Consider the following 21,564-nt stretch of genomic DNA (forward strand, 5'->3'; position numbering starts at 1 on the left):
GAAGAAAAAAAGACTGTTGTTCTATGTCTATAAACTTTGGGGTGGTTTCTTATACAGCAGTCAATACCTGGAAATCCCTTCCTGCAATGCTTCCTATAAATGCCAGGACTGATAAAAACAGTACTGAAATAATTTGAAGGAGGGACAGATGAGAGGGTCAGGGGAGGGACAAGGGAACAGAGAAGTCTTCTGGGAAGAGGTGCCTTTTTTGGTAAAATAGCTTTATTGAGATATAACTCACACATATTCACCCATTGAAAGTGTACAATTCAATGCCTTTTAGTATATTCAGAGTTGTATAACCATTACCACAACCAATTTTAGAACATTTTCATCACCCCAAAATGAAATCTCACACCTTTTAATCGTCCCCTCCAATTCACCTATGCTCCCTTCCCCCAGGGCCTTAGACAACCACGAATCCACCACAGGCTCTATAGATTTGCCTATTCTGAACATCTCCAAACCTGCCAAAGCTATGCCATTAAAAGTCACTACAGCAAAGAGCATCATGCAACTTGTATCACGCTGGGGGCCTGGCAGAGAAGTGGTGGTGGTGGCATCAGGTAGGGCCTGATCCATGGGGTCCAGGGTGACCATGTGGGTCATGCAAATGGCATTACACAATATGCCATGCCTGGCTAAGGTTTTTGTAGGAAAGGGGTTTCACCATGTTGCCCAGGCTGGTCTTGAACTCCTGGGTTCAAGCAATCCTTCTGCCTTGGCCTCCAAAAGTGCTGGGATTACAGGTGCAAGCCATCACGCCTAGTCCCTTGAATACTGTTCTGCAATCATCCCCCAGTTTCCACCAGGTATTGGTTCCAGGATCTATTAGGATACTAAAATCTGAGTATATTCATGTACTGTAGTTGACCCTGCAGAACCCCTGGAAATGAAAAGTCAGCCCACCCTATACACAAGTTTCACATTCTATACTGTATTTTCCAACCATGTTTCACTGTGGATGTGGAACCCTCTGACAGAGAGGGCTGACTGTATTTATTGAAAAAATAAAAAACAACAAACAAGGGTTGTGTTAGTGGACCCATGCAGTTCAACCCTTGTTTTTTCATGGGTCAACTGTATATCCAGAGCTTATAGGAAAATACCTCTCCCAGTAACCCTGCTCACCATTTCTCTCTTAAGCTATTATTATGATTGGCCATAGTTTGCTATTTAAATTTAAATTTAAACTTAAATAAAAATTTGGCCTTTCAGTTATGCTAGCCACATTTAAAGTGCTCAGTAGCCATATGTGGCTAATGGTTACTATTTCGTACAGCACATATTTAGAACATTCCCATCATTTCAGTAATTTTCACTGGGAACATTCTGTGGAAAAACGGGGCCATCAGGCCGGGCGCGGTGGCTCAAGCCTGTAATCCCAGCACTTTGGGAGGCCAAGACGGGCGGATCACGAGGTCAGGAGATCGAGACCATCCTGGCTAACACGGTGAAACCCCGTCTCTACTAAAAAATACAAAAAACTGGCCGAGCGAGGTGGCGAGTGCCTATAGTCCCAGCTACTCAGGAGGCTGAGGCAGGAGAATGGTGTAAACCCGGGAGGCGGAGCTTGCAGTGAGCTGAGATCTGGCCACTGCACTCCAGCCTGGGCGACAGAGCAGAGTGAGACTCCGTCTCAAAAAAAAAAAAAAAAAAAAAGGTGGGGGGGGACCATCATAATGTGAGTCCATCTTCTGGAAAAATCCTGGGAAGGGGACAAATGAGAGATGTTTGGCATTGTGCAATGGTAATTTGGTATTTAATTTTCAAAAATGTTTACCCAATTCCTATTCATCCAGGTGTGGCGGCTCTTGCCTGTAATCCCAGCACTTTGGGAGGCTGAGGTGGGAGGACTGCTGGAGCCCAGGAGTTTGAGACCAGCCTGGGTAATAATAGGGAGATCCTATTTCTACAAAACACCAAAAACAAAACAACAATTTTGCTGTTGTGGAGTCAAGACAGTCCTGGGTTAAAACCTTTGCTCTCCTTAGCTGTGGAAATCGTGGGTCTCAGCTTTCTTATCTGTTAACGGTAGCTACTTCTTCATAGTGCTGTTTTGAGGATTAAGTGAAAGTCCAAGATTGTGTCTGGCACACAGTAGCTTCTCAGTAAATGTTTTCCTTCTATGTCAGGGAATGGCTCCTTTATCCCGTTTTGGGTGCATGGGATGCCATACCTGGGTGGCCCTGAAGGGTAGGTGCTCAGGTGTTATGTTCTGTAGATGGCATATCCTTGGGAAAAGCAAGGCAATTAAAAACAGCGAGAGATTGCTCTGGTTAAGTTTTCTCCTATAACTTTCCCCCATGGGTCAGCTGGGTAGAATCTGCCATTTTCCTAATACTCACTGATGGTAGAGGCATTCGGAAGTACAATAGCTGAAGCAGGAGCTGAGTGGAGAGAAAGGTCTGTCTCTCAGGCCCAACAAGAGGTTACACATCCATGGCTGTCCAGTTTGGTGGTGCAGGCCCTGAGATCAAACCAACCTGGATTTAAATCCCCAAACCTATACTCTAAGCTATGTGACCTTGGGCTAGATACTTCACCTCTCTGGCCTTATGAAATAGGAATAATAATACCGTCTAGGTTGTTAGGAGTATTAAATGAGGTAAAGCACTGAAAACGTGTAGGCACTGTGTTAAATCATTAAATAAAAATGGGAATGAACTTATAGGCTTGACATGGGGGATTAAATAATCTATGAAGACAAGTACATGGCAAACGCTTAATTAATGTTGCTTATTTTTATGTCTGCAAACTGACATAAAGGAGAGGCCTTTAAGAAAGACAGTGGGGCAATTTGCGCGTTGATGCTCTGTAACATCCTAGGAGAAACTGTGCAGCGTATCCGCTGGGACCAGAATTCAACCAGGTAAAGGGCAGAAAACCACAAATACCTCCAGGCGTTCCTGGGGCAGCGCGGCCTCACCAAAATCATGCAAAACTTCGTTTGCTAAGAATCGTCAGTTCTTCTAAAGGAGGCGCTTTACGCATCTCAGTCTGTGAAATGGGGCCCAGGACCCAGCTAGAGGTGCGTTCTCGGCCTGAGGACCGAGTATTTCGTGAGCTCCAGTATCGCAGGAGGACAGCGCCGCCGACACCCTAGAGACTAGCGGGCACCGCCTTGACGTGCCTTCACCACTTGGCGGTTCCGGGTTCGCGCTTCACCGCGCCACACAACTCACGCCCGAACCACGTGATCAGGGAGGTGGCGCCGCGCTCCGTTTCCGGTAGGGGCGGAAAGCGGAAGTGTGGGAGGGTCTGCGGGGCGGGCTCAGGGAGGTCCGCCGGGAGGATGGAGCAGTGAGTGGGTCTGGGCGGCTGCCGGCAGCGCCATGGAGACGGTACAGCTGAGGAACCCGCCGCGCCGGTGAGGGGCCACTGGCTAAGAGGACGGGCATGGGGGCAGGGCAAGAAAAGGCGGGAACTGACTAAGGGGAGACACCTGTGTGGGAGTCACCAGAGCGAAGCAACCCAGCTGATGGGGCACCTGCTGAGTGAGGGGGTTGGGGGGACGTCTGGTGGGTGAGGGTCCGGCTGAGGGGAGCATCTGCTAAGGGAGTTAGACTTGGGACCGGTTACAGGGAGCACTCGCCGTGGGGAGACTCTGCTGAGGAACGTGGGGACAAGTTAGGGAGAGTACCTGCTGAGGCTGGGCCACTCGGGGGAACGCTCTCCAAGCAGAAACTCACGGAGGTAGGGGCGAATGCTGAAGCAGGGTGAGAATCTGTGAGGGATCTCTTTAAGTGGGTGGATCGAGACCTGGCCAAGAGGAAGGCCGGGTGGACTTTCAAGGGTCCCAAGTCCCACTTGAGGGGTGCGGTGGTGGGGATCTGTGGAGCGGAAAAGCTTTACGCCTAAGGCTGAAGGCATGCGAAGAAAGGTTGAGGGTCTAGCAAGGGAGGGGATGGTGGAGAGTAGCATTTCAGAGGATGCTGTTGGTGGTGTCCCCACTGTAGGATGGCATCTTTTATTACTGATGTTCAGAGTGTCTTCCTAATGGTCTTCACATCCTCCTCAGCTCTTCAGAACCTGACATTGGGAGGTAGGTAAGGATATAAAAGGATATTTTCGAGATGGGGAGACCGAGGTCCAGAGCAGTTGGGAAACGTGTTTCCTTCTTTACTCCGGGTCACTGAACCCTGCCAGACTGTGCCCTTTTCAGGCCTCAGTTGTTTTGTGAATATCAGTACCAGATCCTAGTGGTACCTGGAATTGCTTTAGGTCAAGATCAGAATGGTGGCTGATCCTAGAAAATCTCATCTCCTGAATTTCCCTTGTGGACATCCCGGGTCTTTTGCCAATCTGCCACATCTGGAGAAAAGTAGGGACTAGAGACCGAAGAAGTCATGCTTCTCTGAGGTGCAGTGTGGTTACTTCTATTTTACAGAGACGTCTGACTTCCTGCAGCAGAATGAGCTCTAAAGAAGGAAGTGTTCAGGGTGTGGAAGTGCAGGGCAACCAAGAGGTGAAGAGAAGGGATTGACTGCCTGGACAGCACTCTTAGGGATTGTTTGAGCTTGGGGGTGTTTGAGGTGCACAAACATTGCAGAAGGCAAATAGGTGGTTGGGATGGGCTTTGGATTCACCCTAGCGTAGTGTGCTGAGACTGTAATTGTAATGATTATTACACTCATATTGCACTTAGCGGGTGCCAGGCACTGTTCTAAGTGCTTTCCATGTCTCCTGCTGAAGCATATGAAATTGCTAATATTTGACCATCTTTGAACCATAGAAACGGTAACTTCATATCATATGGTTCAGTTTATTGACTCATTTGAACCTCACAACAATCCTGGGTGGTAGATATCCCTATATGTCTGTTTTACAGATGATAAAACTGAGATACAGACAGGGTAGTGATTTGCTGGGAGAAGTCATAGCAAGAGGCAGAGCTAGGATTTTAATATCCGTGGGGTCTGGTCCAAAGTCCATTTTTTTTTTTTTTTTGAGACGGAGTCTCACTCTGTCACCCAGTGTGGAGTGCAGTGGTGCAATCTTGGCTCACTGCTGTCTCCGCCTTCTGAGGTTCAAGCAATTCTCCTGCCTCAGCCTCCTGAGTAAGTGGGACCACAGGTGCGTGCCACCACGCCTGGCTAGTTTTTTGTATTTTTAGTAGAGACAGGGTTTCACCGTGTTAGCCAGGATGGTCTTGATCTTCTGACCTTGTGATCCACCCACCTCGGCCTCCCAAAGTGCTGGGGTTACAGGCGTGAGCCACCGCACCCGGCCATGCTCTTAACTGCCTCACTCTGATGCCTCTCTGAAAGTACCCGTGTTTCACAGGTCTCTGTGTATGTTAGCAGATATTTGCTATAGTACCACAGTGATCCAAATATAAATGCACACTAGTTATGTTTCTTTCTGAACTACGTTCGTTCGTTCTTCTTGGTTTCTTTCTCTGAGGCCTTGATTTAATTGAAAAGAGGATTAGGAATCTGAGTTTTGTTTCTCTCTTTGCCTTGTGTTACATAATCTTGTGCAGAGGATTAAAGTTTCTTGGCATGCTCATTCCTGTACCTTTTGGATTTAAAAAAATTTATATAAAGTACAAGAGAAGAGCATTGCAAGACGGGGTTCTTAAGTGGCTGGTGATTACCTGCTCATTGTAACTAGTAGACTGCCTAATTTGAAGCAGATCAATTTTATTATCATTTACATCAGTTTATTAGGACATGACAAAGTATATGGAGTGGGTGGTTTAGACAACATAAATTTGTTTCTCACCGTTCTGAAGGCTAGAGATCTGAAATCAAGGCATTGTCAGAGTTGTTTCTTTTGAGGCCTTTGCTTGGCTCGTAGATAGCCATCTCCCTGTGTCTCTATGTTCTTCCCTCTATACCTGTCTGTGTCCTAATCTCCTCTTATGAGGACACCAGTCATATTGGATTAAGTCATGCCCATATGACCTCATTTTATCTTAATTACTTCTTTAAAAACCTTGTCTCCAAATACAGTCACATTCTGAGATGGTGGGTGTTAGGACTTCAACATATGAATTGGGGTAAGCTGGGGACACAGTTTTATTGTTAAAAATTTTGTCCATTTATCATGTATATTTGTTGTAATCCTTATCAAACTCTATGTGGAAAAAGAAATAGTTATACATAAAATTAACTTTATGGGAGTTCTGAAATGGGAGAAAGCTTTGAGAATTAGTCAAACCTGTAAGTGACTACTTCATAGACACCATTATTTGTGTTTGGAAAGATACAAGTGTCTTTTCAGAAATTCAGATGGCATGTGTTGCCAACAACCCCAGTGCAGGAAATGCCCTTTGTGTTCATGAGTTTGACATTTGTGTGTGTGTGATTAAGTGAATGATGACAGATTGGTGTCTCATATAAGAGTTAATAATTTAAAAAAATGATATAGTGGAAGGTGTAGAGTGCATTCCTAGGATGCTGGCCATCCACATGGCCATCTGACTTAGGAGAGAAGCATCCACTAGTATTTGGTCCATGGATGCTCTGTTGACCAGGCTTGTTCATTTATGAGCAAGTGCTGAAACTGTCTGGAACCTGGGGAAGTCCCAGATAAGAGAACTGCATTATCAGAGTTAGGCTGTTTTGGTAATAGTGTTCTGTGAAGAATCATGGTATAAAATATTATTATGAATCACTTATCAAAATACTTTTTATAGAAATGTTGATAATTCAGTAATACTTTTTAGGTGAAATTCTGTTTTATTGTGATAATTCACAAAGATTGCTGATGAAATTCGTGATTCCCGTCATTACATTTGTGAATCTATTTTGCAAATACATTTTGACCACTTCTTGGTTAATAGTGCCTTAAGTTCAAGTTGTTTTTAATAGCCCCAGATCAAAAACAAACAAAAAACCACGTAGGTTGTTTCAAAGAAGTATCTGAGCAGTCCTATAAAGTTTGTCTGTCAAAGTATTATCAGAAGCTTGCAGCTGTCTCTCTCAAGGCAGTGTCAATTTCCTTTGTTATGCTGTGGTCCCTGAAGTAGTTGAAATAGTGACTTTTGCATTTTGTAAACCACAGAGAGTCAACGCTTCAAAGAAACATATTTGATCTTTCTTTGTATAAGCTGTTTATACAACTTTGATTATACTTGAGAAATGAGGTATTGTCCAATGTTTATACAATCACAAGTCAGGACTTTACCAGAAAAACCCTGGCATATGAGATGTTCGTTCTGACTTGAGTTTATAGAAGTTTCAGTTCTGAAGTTTAAGAGGAGTTTCACTTCATCCCTTTTCATTTTGAAGGTAGGCGTTTTTATGATGTCATTGGTATCTGATTTTTAGGACCTTTTGGTTTTCAAAGGTCACTGTGATCATTTTGTTTTGTTGATACTAAGTTAAGGCAGTTTTGACTTGGAGCAGTTCTCCCTTTTTCTAGTACATAGTCCTTGATATTCATAAACTTCTGTAAGATTGTCCTTTTGAGATCAGTGTTTATTGGTAGATACACTTGATGTGGTCAGGGTTTTTGTTGGTTTGTTTTATTTTTTGTCTTCTGATTTTAATCTGTTTTATTTAGGAAGGTACACATTTGTGTGTGTGTGTGTGTGTATGTATGCGTATTTAAGTCTTTTCTTGTAATAATTGATATTATCCAGCTAGTCTAAACCTTTTTTTTTTTCTACAAAGAAGTCTCCAGTGTGACTACTTCCATATTTCACCATTTCCTCAGCTCTCTATTCTTTGTTGTTCTTTGTAGTTTCAGGAAGCCATTGTGTAGACTACACACACACACATACACACACACACACATACATATTCCTTGGCAAGTTCCTTCTTTAAGCTCATTAGTAATTTTTAGAGATCTCAGAGTTTTAAAGAAGTGTTAATTTACAGCCTCACGTGTGTGTTATGATTGTCTAGCATAGTCAGAGGAATCTGAATTATCTGGAAATTGTGAGCAGCCAAGTGCCTTTGAATTTTGGAACTAGTCAAAGGTGTGTGTCTACTCATGGGAAGGTCTTTGTGAGTATATCTGAAACTCTCAGCTGCCTAGTGATTTTTCACTTTTGATCATGTCTAAACGTACACTTTGCACTTTCTGTTTCTGTGATACCTATAGAATTTATGTGTTTTGACAAAAAACTTGCTAATGGAAGAGCAAAGGTTTCCTATGTCTTCCTTAGTCTGTAGTCCAGTTCATAGTTACGTTTCAATTCATAATTACCTTACATTAAACACCTTTTCTGAAGAGATAATTATATAATTTTAATTCATGAAATCTCAAGATTTAAATAGATTTTGAAGGATACATCGAATGCTTGAATCTACAGCATTTCAGCCACATGACAATTTTTTTTTTTTTTTTTTTTGAGACAGTCTCTCTCTTTCACCCAGGCTGGAGAGTAGTGGCGCAATCTTGGCTCACTGCAACCTCTACCTCCCAGGTTCAAGCGATTCTTATGCCTCAGCGTTCTGAGTGGCTGGGATTATAGGCGTGTGTCACCATGCCCGGCTAATTTTTATATTTTTAGTAGAGACAGGGTTTCACCATATTGGCCGGGCTGGTCTTGAACTCCTGACCTCAAGTGGTCTGCCTTCCTTGGCCTCCCAAAGAGCTGGGATTACAGGAGTGAGCCACCATGCCTGGCCCACATGACAGTTTGTTTTCTATTTACATTTTCCAGCAAAGGGGACCTAGGGACCTCTTAAGGCAGTCCAAACCATTATGTAGGACAATTTTTATTATTATAAAATTCTTACACAACTTTTTTTTTTTTTTTGAGATGGAGTTTCACTCTTACTGCCCAGGCTGGAGTGCAATGATGCGATCTTGACTCACCGCAACCTCCGTCTCCCGGGTTCAAGTGATTCTTCTGCCTCTGCCTCCCAACTAGCTGGGATTACAGGCATGAGCCACCACACCTGGCTAATTTTGTATTTTTAATAGAGACAGGGTTTCTCCATGTTGGTCAGGCTGGTCTCGAACTCTTGACCTCAGGTGATCTACCCGCCTTGGCCTCCCAAAGTGCTGGGATTACAGGCGTGAGCCACTGCGCCTGGCAATTGTTAGAAAATTCTTATACAACTTGAACTGAAGATTGACTCTTGGCATCCCTCCATGTGCTTGCTTATCAGAGTGACCCAGAACAAGTGTCATCTTTCCATAGGCCAGATGGGATGGTTCATGCCTATAATCCTAGTGGTTTGGGAGGCTGAGGTGAGAAAATTGCTTGACTCCAGGAGTTTGAGACCAGTGTAGGCATAATAGTGAGACTCCATTTCTCCAAAAAAGAAAAAAAATTAGCCAGGCGTAGTGGCAGGAGCCTGTAGTCCCAGCTACTTGGAAGGCTGAGGCAGGAGGATTGCTTGAGCCCAGGAATTTGTGGTTACGGTGAGCTATGCACCACTGCACCCCAGGCTGGACAACAGTGATACCCTGTTTCTTAAAAAAATCTTAACTAGTAAAGACTGTATAGAGAAGTTCCTGGGATACTAATTATAAAATAAATGATGTATTTTATGTTCTAGTTGCTAGCAAATAAAACGTATTTTGTGTTTATATTTCTTCATTCACAGGCAGCTGAAAAAGTTGGATGAAGATAGTTTAACCAAACAACCAGAAGAAGTATTTGATGTCTTAGAGAAACTTGGAGAAGGGTGAGTGTAAATAAACTGGGGGTAGGCCATTGGGTCCCAGTCATTTTCCTGCTTCAGAAGAAGCAGAAGGATATGAACCTTTCAGCATTGCTCTAGGTGGGTTGGAAGGTAAATTTACAGCTTGTAATGTTCTTCTTCGCTTTACTCCAATCACTATTATAGACAGATTTAGTGATTCCTGGTCTTTTTAACACGAAGAATATCTATTGTTTTCTCTTTTGTAGAATCTGTGGTTTGTATGATTTTATCTACTTAACAGATAGCACTAATTAGATTATAATTCTATAAGAAATTTTAAAATTTGCTGTTCATAATTTCTGATTGGTTTGCAATAACTGTTTCAATGAAAATCAATGGAATTTAGTATTTTAATATTTGCACCTTTGTGAAATATAGTAAATCAAGCACTATCACCACCTTTGCAGCTACTTAGGAGATCCACAATCCTGGGTTGGGAGCCAGTGGATTTCTTGAAACACAGATTTGTTAATGCGTTTATAAAATGCTGATGAAACGGTATTGGTAATGTGCAGTGACCATCATTGACGTTCATGATACAATAAAGTTTACATAATTTTTATACTTTCATATATCCTTTTAATTCAATCCTGTGTATTTATTCCTTCCTCTGTAATGACCAGGAAATTAAAATGTTAAGGACATAATTTCTTAAGTTTTTCTTGTTGATTTTTGATTAGGTGATACAATCATATGATTCAAAATTAAAAAAAATATTAAAATGCATACAATTAAAAAAAAAACAAAACTGCCTCCTACCTCTCTCTGTCTCTCAGCCACCCAGAATCTCCGAGGGTAGCGGCTTCTTGTGTGTCTTTCAGAGACAGGTTATGCGTGTGTGTCTCTGTATTTTTAATCCCTTGGGAGTATTTCTGAGTCAAGGGAAGACTTGACATACTTGTAAAAACAACTACCGACTGAAGACTGTATGCTCTTTAAAATCATTTCCTTTATGTCATTAGATTATTTTTTGGGTTTAGTATTTTTTTATGTTAGGAGACAGATTTACAACGTTAAACCCAATCCTGGATTACATGAAATGGTTTTTCATGATTTACCTCCTTGTAAAAAACATTAGTCATCGTCTTTTTGTAAGTTGGAAAAATACTCTTTGGAATCCAGCAAGAAATCAAGCAGAGAAGGGAAGTAAAAGATGACACACCAGCTGTGCTGTGAAAAGACAAGTCCAAGATGAATCTGAAGACTGCCAGTTGACTGGCATCATTAAAGGTATGGGGAAATGACAGTCCCTCTACATCTGTTGCCTGCCATTTTCAGCTTCAGCTTCCCAGCCTTGCTGTTTTCCCTAAGGCAGCGAGGCCATGACCTTTAATCTAACAATGCTCATAAGTTATACTTAAAATAAGGTCAAAACTGATAGGCATAATTGACTCTGCAACTAACTTATTTCTCTCATTTCTAATGCAATTTGCTCTTATTACTATAATGTGAGGCAGACCTGGGTTAAAATCCTTGCTCTACTGTTTATTGGTCATAATAGACAAGTGGGCTTGAGCAAATTGCTTACTATTTTGGAGGCTCACAATCCTCATCTGTAAAGTTGGGATAATAATATATCGATTCATAGAGTTATGTTATTACCTGAGGTAATTAGGGTAAAGTATAGTGCTTGTCACAATAATAAATGTTCAGTAAGTGGCAACTATTGCTATTCTATTTTAAATGTATCAACTGAAGCATTTTTGAGATCTCATCATGTCAAGTCTTAAAGTATTTTTAGGTGTTCTTATAGGTAGCTCTGTTTGAGCTGTTTGAGTTTGTGGAATATCAAAGGAAGACTATAGACAGAGAATATATCAGGAATATAATGTAAACAAAAATAAGCTAATTATGATTTTTTAAATTGTATTTTATTTATTTGTTTATTTATTTATTTTTGTAGAGATGGGGTCTCAATATGTTGCCCAGGCTGGTCTCGAACTCTTGATCTTAAGTGATCCTCCTGCCTCAGCCTCCCAAAATGCTAGGATTACAGACGTGAGCCATTGCACCTGGACAAATTGCATTTTAGATCTGTGGATGTCTTCTGCAAGGAATGTGGAAATTTCCCTATGAAGATATCACCAGGGAGAAAACAAAGCTTCAGATCTTTCTTCCTATACTATCACCTTATTGTTCTTCTAAATAACAACAGATTTCTGGTATTTCTTGGATTTCGGTTATTCTGACTGAATGAACCTAAGAAAGCCTCATTTAACTAGGAATATTTTGAAGGAAGACCTTCACTGTACTTTTTTTCCAAACATGTGATGCAATGCTTTTTGTTGTTGTTGTTGTTTTTTGAGATGAAGTCTTGCTCTGTCACCAGGCTGGAGTGCAATGTCACAATCTTGGCTCACTGCAACCTCTGCCTCCCAGATTCAAGCAATTTCCCTGCCTCAGTCTCCTGAGTAGCTGGGACTACAGGCACACGCCACCACACCCGGCTAATTTTTTGTATTTTAGTAGAGACGGGGTTTCACCATGTTGGCCAGGATGGTCTTGATTTCCTGATCTCGTGATCTGCCCGCCTCAGCCTCCCAAAGTGCTGGAATTACAGATGTGATTGGCACCTGGCCAATGCTATTCTTAAATTGTTCTGGAGAATGAATGGTTTGTGAATCCTCACTGACTTGTATCTTGTGAAGTGAGCTCTGGCTAAAAAATCTGTTGGATTCTGGAAGCTGCAGTCATTCTGTGTTATGAGGGTCATATGGATCTGTGGCAGAGTAGAACCAAAGCTCCAGACCAGGATGAGTGGAGAGCACTTGGGAAGTGTTTTCAAGTGGAGCCTAGCACCTTTTTTCTTCTGATTAAAGTTGTAGACATTGACTCATTTAAGTTTTTGTCCTAGAATGATAACAAAAGCATCTTGCCCATGGTTTCATAAAAAATGAGTGCTATCGTTAAGACTTGTACCTGGTTAATTTGGCCTCAGATACTGTAGTATTTCCATTTTTCTACATAGATCCTTGCCTTGGATGGCTTATGTAAAACAGCTACTTCTCCATTCTCTGCTGTCAGTTGTAATTCATTGAATCATCTCATTTTGTTGTAGGGAATCAAGTTTTAAGGGACTTGCTTGTGAGTATGATTGCTGAAATCTTCTAACCCCTCCCCCCCTTCAGATTACTGTAAATGCAGTATATGGAATCAGGAATCTTAATTTCATATGAGCTATCAGAGTTTTCCTTGCTATCAGGATGCATAGGGAGGTATGGAGAGTATTCTGGTCAAGATTACTGAGTGAGTGTATGCAGAGAACTTTCTTTCTAATACATAAGAATAATGAGTGAAAGTTATTTTAAATATAAAGATATATAGACAGCTATGGACAAGGGATAGGAAAGAAATCTAAATAATCAGGGGAGACTAAAGCATGCCTTATCCTTGTCAGGAGATTGCATTTGAGCTTCCTGCATGAAGATGGGGGCTGGAACTCGGCTCTTCATCTATGAACTAAAGCTGAAATAAACTTGCCTGACTACCATCAGAAAGTGTCATTTGCCTGTGGCCTGGGGAAAAAGTAGATGTACTGGTTCGATAATAGGAACTGAGCCTGGATTGTATTTAAGTATGGTATCTTGAAGGGCAAAAACCCCAAACTCTGAGTGTAAGACCTGGTTTAAGTTGTATATCCCAGACGACTGTACTGATAAAACCATGAAATCATCTGACAGTGAGTGTGGTATAGAGGAAAATCATTCAAGATAAAATGAAATCCATGCAAGGAAATCTGCCATGACATAATCAGCAGAATGGGAGAATTCACACTGAAGGAAAAAGAAATAATGGAGCAATCTCAAAAAGGATTTATTATGATTACAATTTTCAAAAAGATCAAGGAGGAGATAACATTTTTAAAGAGCATCAGATTATTAACATGATTATTAACACATTTGCCCAAAGGCAGATAAAAAGTTGGGAATCTGGACAATGAAAACTGCAACAATTGAAGTTTTAAAAGCCCAATAAATTGAATAAACAGTAAACTAGACAAACTGAAAGGAGAATTTGTGAATTGAAAGATAGAAATGAGACTCATCACAACATGCAGAACGGAGAAATACAGTGTTGGAAACCAGGAAGACAACATAGATTGAGGAGGTCTGATACAGTTTCGGTAGGAATTCTAGAAGAAGATTCTAGAAGTGATAGAGGAACTAATCAAAGAATAATGCTGAGAATTTTTCGCTCTTGAGGAAAGACACGAGCCCTCAGATTGAAGAAGCTTATGAAGTGCCAGATCAACTCCTAGTTATATTACAGAACAATAGTAGACTGTTAAGGACAAAGGAAACCTTAAAAGCTATGGGGAGATTACCCATGGAAAATGATAATCTGATGGAAGCAGACTTCTCAGCCACAATTGATGTTGGAACACTGCAACAACAGTGCTGTGGGAAAGCCGTTGTCAATCTGGTATCCAACCAAACTATCATTCTAGAGTGCAGGTGAAATAAATACAGTTTCAGACATACAGGAGCTAATTTATCAAGAATGCCTTTGGATGGAAGTAACAATACCCAACAAACAGTGGCTAAGCAATAAAGACGTTAAGAACTAAATAATACATCTGGGAGTGTGAGATTCGAGAAGCGGTTAATTGGCTTGACAATGGTTTGACATCTGGGTATTTCTCATAGTCTCAAATGGCTACATTAGTTTTAAGCATCATCCCTCACATTGCAGTAACCAAAGTAAGAAGGGAAGTGGCAGGTGGAAATTGGGCCTTCTTGTGTGCTTGTTTCCTACCAGGGAAGAAAGTCTTTCCCAGAAACCCTTCAGCAGAATTATCTTCAAGTTTCAGTGGCCAGAACTGGGTGACATGTTTGCCACTAGTTCAGTCACTGGCAGAAGGGAATAGGGATTCTGTGAGTGGCTTGGACTACCATGGTATATCTCCTGGGATCAAGCACATCACTGTAACAAATTAGGTTATTTTAGCAAGGAAGAAGGGACAGTGGTTGAGTCGTTCATACATGCTCAACAGTTGGCTGTCTCTGGCAAAAATTATTTGGTGTCATATTTAAGGATCATTATGCTAGTTTTGCAAGTATGAAAGCTTCTAATGGAATGGAAATTTTTTTATGTGCTCTGCATAGACTTAAAAAGTTTTATGTTACTTTCACATTGAAACAGTTCATGAGCATCTATTTGGCAGTTAGAGTATTCTACTTTGACATAGTAGGTGGTACTGTTATTTTGATTTTTTTTTTTTTCACCAAGACAGTATGAAGATACAGGTGTGTTGGGAAATATGAAAGACAGTTTACTCAGTATTATTTCACTGACAGCTGCCCAGGATTCCAATGAAAATGTTATCTGTATAAAGTGATAATGGTATCTCATTTGACCATCACAAATGAGATACTATCACATCTTGTAAGGTAGTTTGTATTATTGTCATTTTACAAATGAGAAAATTCAGGTACGGCAAAGTTAACAAGGTGTTTGTGAATGATAGCTAAATGTAGTGTTGGTAGGACTCAAATCCATCATCTTTACTTTCAAAATCTATTGGCCTTGTAGCCTCCAAATTGACTAGATACATAAACTTTATTTTGATATTAAGCTGTTAAGGGAAGATAGAGTAGGAACCAAAGAGTGTGTGTGCTGTGTTTACTTGATACTAACATTAAACAGGCTTAGATTTTAATTAGTTTCCATAATATTTTAAGTATTATTGTAAGTAAGAGGAGCAAGGACAGAAAGATCTTGTGGTACTAGAGTGAATGTAATAAAAAAAAGACTGCCACTTCCATATCGTACCCCAGTATAGATGTGGAAAGAATGTAAGCTTTGTTTTCAGACACACCTGGGTCCAAATACTGGACTGAAAGCACAACTGGTTTCAAATCCTGGACTGAAAACTTATGTGACTTTGGGCAAATCATAGACTCCTTTGAACCTTTTTACATTTACCTGTAAAATAGGGATAATCATCTCATCTTCGTTTTTTATAAGAATGAATTGAGATGGTATACTGTCTCTAGCAGATAGCAGGCGTGAAGTGCATGGCAGCTACTATATTACCATCCCATAATAATACATTTTTACAGTTTTGAGTGTGAAGGTTTCAAGATGCCGTTTTCTTGTAGTTCTCTTGACAGTTTTTCCCCCAAAGTATTTCAGCTATCTTAGTTTTGCAAGTGTGTATGTATTAGGCACTTAGGGATGTATGTTAGAACTATCAGTTGCTTGTGTTTTACCACTTCTTATATCTTGGCTTGCTTTGACTTTATAAATGTTCTTCTTCTCCCAAATGTATAGGTCCTATGGCAGCGTATACAAAGCTATTCATAAAGAGACAGGTCAGATTGTTGCTATTAAGCAAGTTCCTGTGGAATCAGACCTGCAGGAGATAATCAAAGAAATCTCTATAATGCAGCAATGTGACAGGTAAAGGCCTGTGGGCTTCCTTTGGGGAGAATGTGGTTTTGAATTTGCTATGATTGTTTAGAGTTTGACACCTAGAGACACATTTACTTAGATATTTTGCAGAAGGGAGAATTCGATGGAATCACTGCATTTTCTTTTTGGAAAAAAATATGATGAAAATGGTTGTTTTTGTAGCCAAACTTCCATAATTTTTATGCATGGCATTTGTTTTTTTTTTTTTTTAATTTTTTTTTTGTTTGTTTGAAGACGAAGTCTCACTCTGTTGCCCAGGCTGGGGTGCAGTGGCGCAATCTCGGCTCACTACAACCTCCACCTCCCAGGATCAAGCGATGCTTGTGCTTTAGCCTCCCGAGTAGCTGGGACTACAGGCATGTGCCACTACGCCCAGCTAATTTTGTATTTTTGGTAGAGACAGAGTTTCACCATATTGGTCAGGCTGGTCTCAAACTCCTGGCCGTAAATGATCGGCCTGCCTTGGCCATATCCCAAAGTACTGGGGTTACAGGAGTGAGCTACCAGGCCTGGTTTTTTTCTATTTTTCAGTGAGCCCTTTTAGACACTAGGAAGAAGAGGCAGAAGGTGGTGCTTTTTTTTTTTTTTTTTTGATAATGATCTTTTTTACTTCCTATTGAGAAAACATTTCTGCAGAGATAGCTAAGAACAGATAATTCAAATGTTTTTTAGTTCTAGAAACCTTAGAATACCAGGTAAATCTACAAAAAAAAGACTAGGTATGTATATACTACTGTCTGTTCCTTCACAGTAAAAAAAATTATTCCAGCTGAGAGTACTTAAGTATTTATTTTTGAGGAACTAAGATTTGTCAAATGTTGTAAGCAGGAAGTCAGACCAAAAGACAACCACAGAAAACCACGTGGTTTGCTCTGAAATTCCGTGACAACGCGGGTTGGTCACTGATAGAGCAGGCTTCCCCAGCACTATTTAGATTAGAGACAAACACAAAGTTAGGGGCAGTGCCAGTTCTAGTTAGTTGAAGATGGGTGAGAAATTCTCTCAGTTGAAGCTGCATTCATTCTTCTGAAGGCTTTTTGGTCAGCAGATCAACTTAGTACCCCCTGTTTGCAAAACTTCTACATTAGGGTTTAGGTGGGGCTACCTACTAGAAAATTAGTCCAGAAGCCTTTCGGTCTCACAGACTTGGGAATGTAGTCCTTTCTTTTCTCTCTCCCTCCTTTTTTTTTTCCTTCTATTTTTGTGATTATTGTCTACTAGATAAAATCCCCATTTTTCTTGATTGGATTGACCAGATGAAGGTGGCAGTTTTCCATTTGCTCCTTTTTCAGATACATTTTGGAAGTTCTTTCCATTTGGCAAATTGGGACTTAGTCACTTTCGATAGACTGTGTAGGAGCTGTGTTCCAAACAGAGTATGGAAATGTCTTTAATTAAAGAAGAGATAAGAGTCTACCCTGTGCTAAGCACTGTAAGGAATACAGTGAAATACAGAGCAGAGCCCTTGTGCTCTGGGAGCTTATAGACTAATTGGACAGGCTAAGTATATATACACACACACACACACACACACACACACATATATATGTGTAGGGAGGAGAATCTAGCCAACAATGCGAGACTATAGAGAACATATGTCAGTAGTAAATACTTGATAGTAATGGCCTGCAGTATTTAACTCCCGTCAGTACTGTATTATAGGGAGAGTAAATGTGTTAATATTTACCTTAGTCACTTTTTTCATTAATATTTTGTGTGTGTGTGTGTGTGTGTATGTTTTGCTGTCCTTGTGACTTTGTGTGTGTGTGTGTTTTGCTGTCCTTGTCACTGGCATGTTTCCCTACGTTTGAAGAGGAAATTCTGAGTTCTGAGTTAATGAAGCCAATTTGGTTTTAGCATCAGTTGTTATGAAACTTTATTTGACCATGATAACCATCTAGCCAGTTAAAGCTGGCAGTTCTCAAAGGGCACATTATTTTATTTTAATAGGATATTTGATTTTTCTCTGAAATTTCTTGTTTGGTATCTCTCTTCCAGCTTGAGACCTAAAATTCCAGATTTGATACTGAACTTTTTTTCTTTATAATAGGTTGTAGTGTGTGTATGTTTTTATTACAAAGTACATATGACTTCTTAGAAGAATTCAAATGAAAAGAAAAGAAAATCACTTTTCCCTTTGGAGAAATCATCATTCTTTTTGTTTGTTTGTTTTTTTGAGATGGAGTCTCCTCACTCTGTTGCCCAGGCTGGAGTGCAGTGGCATGATCTCGACTCACTGCAAGCTCCGTCTCCTGGGTTCACACCATTCTGCCTCAGCCTCCCAAGTAGCTGGGACTACAGGCCCTGCCACCATGCCTGGCTAATTTTTTGTATTTTTAGTAGAGGCGGGGTTTCACCGTGTTAGCCAGGATGGCCTCCATCTCCTGACCTCGTGATCCGCCCGCCTTAGCCTCCCAAAGTGCTGGGATTACAGACGTGAGCCACCGCGCCTGCCTGAAATCATCATTCTTAAATACTCCTTGATACACATATTCTTCCAAATCTCTTTGGAGTTTTACAATAATTACTGTTTTGTAGCCTGCTTTTTTGTTTGTTTGTTTGTTTTTGTAAACACGATGTCTTCTCATATACTCCTTTATAACATTTTTCATGGATTCATGATATTTTATTATATGGCTATATCATTCTTTCTTTTTTTCTTTTTTTTTGAGACGGAGTCTTGCTCTGTCGCCCAGGCTGGAGTGCGGTGGCACCATCTCGGCTCACTGCAACCTCCACCCCCCGGGTTCAAACAATTTTCCTGCCTCAGCCTCCCCAGTAGCTGGGACAACAGGTGCATGCTGCCATGCCTGGCAAATTTTTTGTATTTTAGTAGAGACGGGGTTTCACCATCTTGCTTAGGCAATCCGCCGCCTCGGCCTCCCAAAGTGTTGGAATTACAGGCATGAGCCACTGCACCCGGCCCTGTATCATTAGTTCTTAAATAAATTCCCTAATGTTGGATGGACATTTAGATGTTATCTAAATTTCTACTTTTGTCAATAGTACTATGACGGTAACTGTTGCTTTTTGAACATTTATAATTCTTTTTTGAGGGTAAATTGTAGACATAGAAATGCTAGTTAAAGGAGCCACCGATTTTTTATACTTCTGTGATTTATTACCCTCCGGAAAAGCTATACCATTTTGCATTCTTATCAGGAGGTTGCCCATTTTGTCCTTAACTATGAATAATTGATCTTTCCAGATGAGGAATTAATTTTTCTATACTTAATAGCCTGAATTAAGAGATGTTTGAAGGCCATTTTATTAATTTGTATTGTCTCTCTCTCTCTAGCCCTCATGTAGTCAAATATTATGGCAGTTATTTTAAGAACACGGACTTATGGATCGTTATGGAGTACTGTGGGGCTGGTTCTGTATCTGATATCATTCGATTACGAAATAAAACGGTAGGTTTACCTTCTAGAACAATGCAGCTGAGCTAGTTTCTTATGCTATCTTTTTTCTGCCTCTTTTTCAGTGCATTCTCCTACTAGAGAGACGACTGTCACATTTCCCCTTTTCCATGGTTCTCTTCCGTCTTTATTCTTTTATGTCTCCTAAGTGTGACAGCTTTTTATTTTTAAGAGACAAGAGTCCCCTGTCACCTGGGCTGGAGTGTAGTGGCACAGTCATAGCTCACTACAGTTATAGCTCTACCTCCTGGAGTCTAGTGATCCTGTCACTTCAGGCTTCTGAGTAGCTGGGACTACAGACTTGTACCATCATGCCAAGCTCATGTTTTGTTTTGTTTTTTAATTTTCTTTTTTGTGGAGACAGCGTCTCACTATGTTGCCCAAGCTGATTTCAAACTCCTGGCCTCAAGCAATTTTTCCACCTCAGCCTCCCAAAGTGCTGGGATTACAGGTGTGACCTGCCCATGCCTGGCAATGTGGCAGTTTCGACACCAATTTAGTCCAGTGATTTTTAGCATGCTTTAGTTATTTCTTACTGAGAAAAAAAGTGTCTGTTAAATCTTGGTTATAGAATGAATTCTAAATGTTTACATTTGGATTTGGATTTGGGTTTCTGCTTCTACCTAGCATGTTCACAGATTAACTTCCTCTATTTCCTGTTAATCAGAGAATAATCCCCTTATGAAAGATTATTTGCTGTTACTGTGGTTGCCAGTATAAGACCTAAGAGTCATGGGTTCTAGTTCTGGTTCAGTTACTTAATCTCTGTATGTATTCATTCAGTAAATATTTCTTGAACACTGCTTTAGGCCTGAGGAATCTGATAGTGAATAAAACAGATGACAACTCTACTGTCATGATAGTGCACTTTGGAATAGGGCAACAAAAGCAAATTAATGGTAACTATTAATAGAAAAGATATAATAATGATATATGCTATGAAGAAAATGAATGAAGGTGAAGTGATGGTAAAGTTGTGGAGACTGTTTGGTGGGCTATTTTAGAGTAGTTGAGGAAGGTCACTCAGAAGTGGTGACATTTACAGGAAGACTCAAATGACAAAAAGGAGCTAAGAGTCCTGAAGGAACATTGTAGGTGGGCAGTAACCAGTGCAAAGACCTTGAGGCTGGAATGAGTTTGGCATGTCTGAGTGATAGAAGGGCTACCGTGACTAGAAGCGAATAGGCAAAGGAGAAGCTGTAGGAGATGGGGTTTGACAGGTGGGCAGGGCTAGATTGTACTGGATATTGTAGGTCATGGGAATGAGTTTGAATTTTATCCCAAGTATGATAGGAAATCATTGCTGGATTCTAAGCAAGTGAGTGAGCCATCTGATGTATGTTTTGGAAGGATAACTCGGGGGCTGGGTGTGGTACCTCATGCCTGTAATCCCAGCACTTGGGGAGGCTGAGGCAGAGGATTGCTTCAGCCTAGGAGTTCAAGGCCAGCCTGGGCAACATAGTGAGACCCCGTCTCTACAAAAGAAAAAAGAAAAAAGAAAAAAAAAAAGTCAGGTGTGGTGTCATGTGCCTGTAGTCCCAGCTAACTTTTGGGGTGTGTTGGGGGTTGAAGTGGGAGGATTGCTTGAGTCCAGGAGGTTAAGGCTGCTGTGAGCTGTGACTGCGCCACTGCACTGCAGCCTGGGCAGCAGAGCAAGACTCTGTTTCAAAAAATAAAGAAGAGAACTCTGACCTCTGTGTACATTGTGTGTGGATAAGAGAAGAAACAGGGAAAATCTTAGCCTTTAGTTTGTCTTAATAAGAAAACTAATAATAATAATACCTATATTACATATTTGCAAAGTTGGGAAAATTAATTTAAATATATAAAAGTACTTTGTAAATTGTGAGGTGCTACATAAATTATAAGGTAAGGGTGTTTTAAAACTGAGTTGTAACTTTTGGATTATTCATATACTATCTTCTTAATTTACATTATTCAGAATTAGTGTGTTTGCTTAATCAAATAGCAAGTTCTTTAGGAATAATATCCTAACATAAGATATATGTAAAGAAGTTCCAAAACTGGAATAATTTATTGAATTAAACATTGGACTTCAGGGTTTCTTATATACAGCATTAAGTCAATTTATTTCAGGTATTTTAAACCAGTCCAAAGTT

The 21,564-nt window shown here is 40.6% G+C and overlaps 1 protein-coding gene across 3 annotated transcripts in view; it reads left to right on the forward strand.

The window, feature by feature from the left end:
• STK4 (serine/threonine kinase 4) overlaps positions 1-21,564 on the forward strand; it is a 116,003-nt gene that overhangs the window by 4,306 nt on the left and 90,133 nt on the right. Inside the window, exons 1-4 of one of the 3 annotated variants that reach the window (XM_021944107.2) lie at positions 3,242-3,370; positions 9,513-9,593; positions 15,885-16,013; positions 19,324-19,438. In XM_021944107.2, coding sequence (XP_021799799.1) covers positions 3,336-3,370; positions 9,513-9,593; positions 15,885-16,013; positions 19,324-19,438 — 360 coding nt within the window. In that variant the 5' untranslated portion in view covers positions 3,242-3,335. 3 annotated transcript variants of the gene reach the window in all.

This window comes from Papio anubis, chromosome 16 (genome assembly GCF_008728515.1).
Source record: "Papio anubis isolate 15944 chromosome 16, Panubis1.0, whole genome shotgun sequence".
Lineage (NCBI taxonomy): Eukaryota > Metazoa > Chordata > Mammalia > Primates > Cercopithecidae > Papio > Papio anubis.